The sequence below is a fragment of the Limulus polyphemus genome, unplaced genomic scaffold, assembly GCF_000517525.1.
Source record: "Limulus polyphemus unplaced genomic scaffold, Limulus_polyphemus-2.1.2 Scaffold1848, whole genome shotgun sequence".
Taxonomy (NCBI): Eukaryota; Metazoa; Arthropoda; class Merostomata; order Xiphosura; family Limulidae; genus Limulus; species Limulus polyphemus.
Window position 1 is genome coordinate 28,750 of NW_013667458.1, and position 8,333 is coordinate 37,082.

General features: G+C 33.6%; 1 protein-coding gene across 1 annotated transcript; it reads left to right on the forward strand.

The window, feature by feature from the left end:
• Positions 1–4,588: 4,588 nt before the first annotated feature.
• On the forward strand, positions 4,589–7,661 carry LOC106465143. The gene is made up of 3 exons (XM_022392967.1): positions 4,589–4,728; positions 6,207–6,289; positions 6,885–7,661. The coding sequence occupies exons 2-3, from the start codon at positions 6,223–6,225 to the stop codon at positions 7,466–7,468; spliced, it is 651 nt and encodes a 216-aa protein (XP_022248675.1). The 5' UTR covers positions 4,589–4,728; positions 6,207–6,222; the 3' UTR covers positions 7,469–7,661.
• The last annotated feature ends 672 nt before the right edge of the window (positions 7,662–8,333 follow it).

Below are 8,333 nucleotides of genomic sequence, written 5' to 3' on the forward strand. Positions count from 1 at the left end.
ATCACAAAGCCAGATTTCAGTCATAATCACCAAGGCAAGGTGGATATAGACAACAAGAAACTTCTGAACAACGTCAAACCAGACTAACAGCACAAAAATTAAGAGAAATAACTTACAGAGAGCAAGAAACAGAGGAGCAACATGATGTACGACTTCAGGCTCAAAGAACAAGACAAGCTCAAACACGATCTAATTTCAAATAAAGCTTTGTTTGATTAAATGCTTCTTTTATTTCTCGCATCACAGCTTTTGTCTACTTACTGAATAATTTGCTGAAAAAAATATTGATCTATACATTTCAAATCTAAATTTTCACCATGCAATCCCGGATAACTCAGCTAGTTATATATAAAACATTAAACGTAAATATAATTACTCCAATAAAATAAATAAACACGAAAGGAAACATATTAAGTTAATTTATTACCTTTCCGTGGCTTAAAAATAACGAATACTATCAAATAACAACAAAAAAGTCAAACTCAGACTTTGAAACTCATTACCACAACTTCATGATTTTTTTTTCCTGTGAACTTATAAAATTCAGTGTTGCCAAGATTCACGCAAAAATCAAGCGGCATTGCCGTTCAAAATACGCCCAAAACAAACACCAGTGACTTTTGAAAACTGCTCTTTTCTGGCTTATCTTCAAAATAGCAGCCTAGAAAGTTCACGGTTTTGAGAGTGTTTTATAATTGAGCAGGAATGAGGATAGGGTGATTCTAAAATTCATTGACCCAATCAATCACCGAAACCACTCCAACAATCATTTTACTGTGTGTCGAAGTCATGTCTGCTATTATAGAAAAGTCCGAATAGCGACCTCAGAATAAAACAAGCCTAAACACCGCAACGCGACTCTAAACAAAATTTAACTGACTTAAAAAACAACAACAAAAGAGCCCAATTCTGTTTATAACAAGCAGACTTGGCATCGCTTTTTACAATAGAAGAAACAAAAAAGAACGCTCTATAGCAAATAGATTGCGAGAAAACAAATTCTAGGTATCAGGTGACAGGTATACGAGATTCGACTCATTTAGAAACAAGAAATTCGCAAAAAAAAAAGACATGAAAGAGTTGAGTTTTTCAATTTTTGACATCAAAGTTTTGGTAATTCACTTTTTTAAAACTATCATAGGAAGGAAATAGTTCTATATGATGCATGTATCGTCTGTTGAAACGTTTTTTGTTTTCCTTTCAACGCGTGCGAGAAATTTACTTATTTTCACTATATGAATACAAATTTCAATAACCGGCTAAAAATCGATAATTAGGGCTAAAGTTTCGATTTGTCTAAGTATTTCATCTAAGAGAAATTTTATTAAAAAAATTAAAATCTCAATATTTTAGCTATATTTTTGAAGAAAACTTCTTGGAATACACCACAAATATTTTTTTAATATTTGATGTTGCACATTTTCTACGGCTAATACCCGGAAAAGGAAGGCTGGAAAGGGTTAAGCTGTGGGTGCTTATAAGATTGATGGTAGGGTGGTACTGATTGGCTGCCTTTCCTCTAGCCAGGACCCAGTGTCACAACGGTGAGTCTGAACGCTTTTAATGCTATAATCCGGGTTTCGATGCTCGTGGTGGGCACAGCACAAATAGCTCATCGTGTTTAACTATAAACAAACAAACAAACCCTCTGGTCAATAGTTCAAAATTAGGGTAGGCGGCAGATAGCCTTTGTAGACTTGCCATAAATACAAAATACAGATAGAATAAAATTGTTGATTTAATTTTCTATGAAAAATTCAAAAGAAGCTAGTTTATCTAAAAGTTTGGAATCTCGTAAAATCGTCCCGGTGGGTCAGCGATAAGATTATGAATGTGCAATGCTAGAATTTCGAGGTTCAATTCCTCGCGGTGGACAGAGCATAGATAGCCTAATGTGTAGTTTTGCTCCAGAACAAAGAAAATGTTCGTAAAATAAACAAAAATAATACATTTGAAAACAAGATATCATATTTCATGTTGTAATTCTTACCAACTATTTTATTTTTAAAATAGCGTCCCCTGGTGAGCTGGAGGAATTGCAGTGCTAAAATTCGGAGTTTAACTCCCACGGTGGAGATAGCAAAAATAAGCCACTGTTCATGTTTGCAGTAAAACAAACCAATAAAAAATGAACAATCGTTCATTATCTTACACTTTTATTTACTTTTGACTGCGGTTTTTTTCATGCATGAAACCTTTTGTGGACACATTGAGCGTGTGCGACGAGAAGCATCTGGCGAGATTCTCATGTCAATAATAAGATATTTTTATTGATATACATTTAATTCCTTAATTATCACCCAGAAAGTAAATAGCTTAGATCTGTACAATACGTTTGGCAAAAAGATACGTAAGCAGAGCACTGGATAGATAAAATGTTATATTTTAAAAATTGCATGCTACTTCTCAGGGACAGACATAGGCAAGAATATACATTCGCATTATTCATTGCCTAATATCCTTATAATTTTTTAGAAAAATTTGGGGACTCATTAATGCTCACTATGGAGGTATTTCCCCTTTTAATGTCCACTAGCCCCTTTCCTGATTCTAGTATTCCTTATATTAAAATCAATCATTTCGTCTTAACTTAATACTTAATTACTCAAAAATTAAATTTATTGTTTCTATTATGATTAAATTAAAACGTGTTAAACGCGCAAAGAATTGTGAGTTTTGTTTACTTCGTGAAAACTTGAACTTTCCAGAAGTTTCTTACAGTCCTACTTCGATCATGAGTTTAGATATAAATAAAAATACTGATTTATGTGACCGGAAGGGAAGGGGCGGGGGAGGAGACACGATTATATCAAATACTAACACTTTTCAACCATGATTCAGCAATAACAATACAAAAGCCCCCCCCCCCCCAGTGACGCAGCATCATGTCTGCGGACTTACAACGCTAGAAACCGGGTTTCGATACCCGTGGTGGGCAGAGCACAGATAGCCCATTGTGTAGCTTTGTGCTTAATTTCAAGCAAACAGTACAAAAAAGTTTCATGATCGACTAATATAATTTATGTTTTGTGTTTTAGCTTAGAGTTTCTGTACATTTTCACATTCATATGGTTAATGATTCCGAAGAGGAGTAGAACTATGACGTCAGACTGTATCTCAGAAGTCTGCTTCATACTGATAATAAAGTTGTTTACTTAAATTTTAAATGTAACTTTGTAAAAGGGTTGTGACATGCGCACTTTAACCCTCCAGTATGCATTGGTTTAAGGTTATATCTCTAGTAAACTATTGGTAGAGACGACGAAGCGAAGTGGGTGCGGCACCTCATCTCCCAATATTCTATCGGCAACACAAATAAAACTTTTTCTGTTAATTCTGTCGGCACATTTTTTATCTGTGTTTGAGGAAAGCTCGGGACAAAAATAAATAACTTCTTAATGAAACGAAGTTTTAGAAAAACAACGAAAATGCCGAGAAAAATTCGGCAAATGTGAGGCCGACAGTTCTAATACTTTTAGCACCTTTCCATTTAAGAACATCCGGAAATGCCAATTATTCTTTTATTCAGAGGGCTCTGTTTAACACATCACTTCGGATTCTGTATTCCTTTCAAGCTGATAAGCGTTAGAAAGTTAGGGTTTTATTACAATGAAGCGAATGTATACATGCACGAGATAAAGACAAGGTGTTGCATCAAAAGTATCTTATTATCTAATATTAAAAGTTTTAAACTTTTTGTTTCTCAAATGATGATTTAACTTGTCATCATATCACATTTCATCGTATTTCTTTCCTCGAAATAAAATAACTGTAATTATTTGGTGTTTAAATATCTTGAGATTGGAGTAGCCTGTCATTTACGCAACTATAGGTTATTAATTATAAACCTAACAGTAATTCAAGATCATCGGCTGTTTCCAGTAAAAAAAAATCAAAAAATCATAGTCATGGTCTGGGTGAACAATTCTACAGAACTTATTTTCTTTAATTCTTTATGAAGTCTCGACGTTCAGTGGTTTTCACGAAATAAAATATTTATAGTAAAGTGGCTATACTTGTTTGTTGGGTTTCGCGCAAAACTACTAGAGGGCAGCTACAAAAGGCAGATAGTCAACATTACCTACCCCCAACTAATGGGCTACTCTAAAGTACTCTTTATGAACGAATAGAGCGATTGACTATAATATTGTAACGCCCCCAACGGCTGAAAGGACGAGCACGTTCGGCGACTGGTTGAAGTCAACATATATGTTTGTTTCTCCGGTCTATTCTATTGTGATATTAGAAAGAATATCAACCTAAACGGATACTTGAATAATGTAAAAGTAGTGTTGTTTTGGAACAGATCAATTGTTATTACGAAAAGTCGGATAACTATTAAAATATTAAAAAAAAAAATATGTTTGTGAACTCAACCAGAAGGGTTGATTTTATACATTACATTTTTGATAAAAGATGTTTACCTCCAAGTGTCTGAAAATCTCTATTTAACGTCATAACAACATAAGCGCACTTATCTCGAAGGTTCCATTTTTTTACCAGGCAGTTTTCAAACTGTTTGGGTCAATGTTCAAATAAACAACTCGCTAGTTATTACAATATATCTCAACAAATCGTTTGTTTTTCGATTGCCCTCCTCAAACACCTGTTAACCAGGAGCCTACTTCACGCGGAAATTGGCGTGGTTGTTATTTTTGATTTTTAGTATAAAAGGACCAGCGAAAACCTAACCAGTGAAATTGGAATAAAAGCAAGCCTACTGATCAGGTAAGCAGCTCTGTCCATGTGAAACTTATGTTTCTTAATATTCTGAATTTTTTCACTGTTCTGTTTTTTTAGAATAGTTGTTTACTTACGTTTTTTTTCTACTGAACTTTTAATGTCAACTATGAACTCAAACTTGCCATGGTATAACTAACCATGAACTAACCCAGAACTAACAGAGATTCATCTTTTAGTGTGCAAATTCGTACTTATAATGTCAATTTGTAGGTTTGTGGTGTTCCAAACAAAGCGCAACGTTGTTTCTGAGTGAGTTTTAAAAACAAAATTTTGAGTAATCATTATTTTGTTTCTGGAGCTAATGCTTGATTATTAAAACTCAAGTAGTTATAATTGTAACGTTGTTCTTTCGTTGGGTTGTTTTTTTTTAAAGTTATTTGAGGAATATAAGGCCACTTACATTTCACGTAATGATTACAAATTAGTTTATGTCTTCCTTAACCTTAACGGTAGTATCATTTGTACACTGTTATAATTGTAGGAGTAAGTTCACAAAGAACGCTTTCACTTTCACATCAGAGATTTACTCATTAATGTTACTACGACTGACATTCAAAATAAACTTACTTGTACAATTTCACGACTAACGATCGATTAACTGAATATATGCAATAACTAACAATGATGCAAATACTTCACTGAATGACTGGCACTCTACCAACTGAAAACTGACTCGATGCCTCACTGATTCTTATATTTGTAATATAGCCTTGTTTCTAGATACTTCATATAGTTTCTCGATCTCTAATGTTCACCAACATTCTAGGTATTTTATGGTCTACTTTTATAAGCTTACTTGATATTAACATTATGCGTCCTCTAGCTAACATTTGAATTAAAATATTGAGAATATAATTTCAACACTACACATTGATTCATTTTATCATTGGCTATTGCAAAGGTATTAGGCGTGGCCAAAGCGGTTAGCAAGCCAGGTCAATTCCACTATTCAGTTAAAAGTAGTTATATAGGCGGCGAATGTTGCTTATTAGTTACACTCCCTCTGCTCAAGATACGTTTTATGGTATTTTCCGACTAGTGGATTTCTCTTAGAGTAGTCAGTTAGGGCTCGCTAAGTGAAGATTTGAATGATACCGAATTAAAGAGTGTACAGTGTGCTTCTCCCTCCGATTTCTAACTGAGCTCGTCAGGAAGAAAGAGTCACACCATGAAAGGTATACAAGAATTTATTCGTTGGTAAGAGAGTAGCCGAAGATTTAGCGTTGGATGATGTTGACTAGCTAGCTGCCTTCCATCTAGTGTATCACTGCTAAAATAGGGACGGCTAACGCAGATAGCCCGCGCTTTGTGCGAAGTTCAAACCACAAAAGCTTCGTTATTGTTTTTTTAGGAAATGAACTTCCAAAAACAAAAAGCATCTCAGCATACATATGTATGAGGTGTGTGTGTGTGAATTATATGTACTTTTTTACATAAATTCTGTGTATTTCCTTTTGTTTCAGCAACTTAACAACAAACATGAAGATGAAAATAGCTGTTATTCTAGCATGTTCCATAGCTGTCGCTGTGTCAGCACCCTCTATTAGTAAGTTGCGAAAAAACATCTCAGTGAATTTGACTTGGGAATTTTCAATTAATAATATTCAACTTCGATTATAAAAGAAAATAACAGTGAACACGGTGTAAAATATTATATTTCTTTTTTGTTTTTGTTTGTTTTGGTTCATGGCTTATTATTTAGTAGAGGAAAACAATTAATTTCTATACGATCGACTTCAGGAGTTTAAGAGAAATTAGCTACTTTCCCTAATGCTGTCGAATGTATCTTGTTACCTTCAATAACATTTTGCAGAATATTTCTACATAATTATCTGTGTAAATTATATTTATTATAAACAATGCTTACGTTTATTTATACTTTTAATCAGGGGCGAAATTCTCAAGAAAAAAAAGTAGAGGTACTCTGCTGGGTGAAGTGGACCTGGTTTTGAAAAGGAAACAAATATATATACGTGTAAAAAACGACAAAGCAGCTCAAATGAGTACCGGTACTAGTACCGCCTTAAAAAATAAGTTTCGGAACTCAGTACCGGTGAGTACCGGCAGAATTTCACCCTTGCTTTTAATGATCTTAAAGTTAGTCTACCCAATTTTGAAAATTATGCTGTTTTTATTTTTAGGGCTAATGCTAACCACAGGGAATGCGAATCGATATATTGATGAACTTATCTCGAATTTTCGAAAGAACAAGGATTACGTTTCTAAAATCGACCCTTTCAGAATTCCTTTAGTAATGGAAAATCCGAACCTTAGGGTATACAATATGGTCGTGAGAGGACTTTCAAATTTAAAACGATCTGGTGACGTTACCTTAGAAGTGACCAATAACACTGGAATAATGGAGTTGGATGGAAGTATATCAATCACGGGTATTATATTTTCCGGGAGTTACTGGGCTAAAAAGTGGATTTTCAAGATCAGCGGACAGATATATGGACAGCTCAGCGAAGTAGCTATAAAACTGATCTTAAACGCCGAATTAAGTACAGGACAGATCAGTCTGAAATATCTCAAAGTCAATAGGTTTTCTAATTTTATGATTACAAAAGTCACAGGTTTGACCTTTCTTTTCAACTGGATCTTGAGAATCATAGTAAACTATACGGCGCAAAGAATGAAGGGTAAAATAATTCAAAACATCGAAATTAATTTGAAGAACAATCTCCGCGAAATCTTGAATAAAATCAAGTTTCCCTCGAATTAAACGTAACGTTTTTGTGTGAATTATCAACAAATATCTGTATAGGAAAAACAGTCTGTTTTAGATAATATCGGTAAAATGATAAGTTGGGGTTTGAGTGAAGTTAGAAATGGCTCAATATACAATTGACAGAAATAAGAACTCGGGTTTTCTTGAAAGCTAAGTTTTTGGCTTGGATAGAAAATATGCATATAATTAAAAAAATACATTCACCAGGTGTACATACTTGTGATTTTTTGCAAATGTGTCTGCTGAAGTAAAATGACAAGGCTTGGAAAATTATTTTGTTTATAAAATAACTTAGCTTTTTACAAACTTAATTCAGTAATCAGATGTTTATTCAATAACATGTTTACAATTTGTAAGAAATACATCAACAAACTTTAGTTGGTAAATAAAAATACATGAAATGTTGAATGTGGGTTTTCTTTGTTTATAATTTCAGTGTCAAAATAAAACAGACATAACTGAACTGGATAACACTGTTTTGTTATTTTAACAGTCACTGTTTAAAGTAAAACAAGTACACTGTTACTGTAATTAAGTGGTCGGTCCCTGCAAATAACCGCAATATAATATCTCTGTTTTCTTGATATCTTCTAAAACTAAAGATATTTTGGAGAGTTCCAACGTTTGAATTGCAATCACTTAATTACATCACACCCTGGTGAGCATTCCAAACATTACAAGATATGTGGAAGCCTCATTATTAGAGTATGTGTTTTCCTAAAATATAAATATCTAAACTTGTATAAAATCTCTACTTGTACTAAATCTTTATGTAAAGACGTCACTTGGAAAAGATTATCCCCTTCTATATCACAAATTATAATCAAAAACGTTTTAAAAAATTAAATGGGGCCTTCCC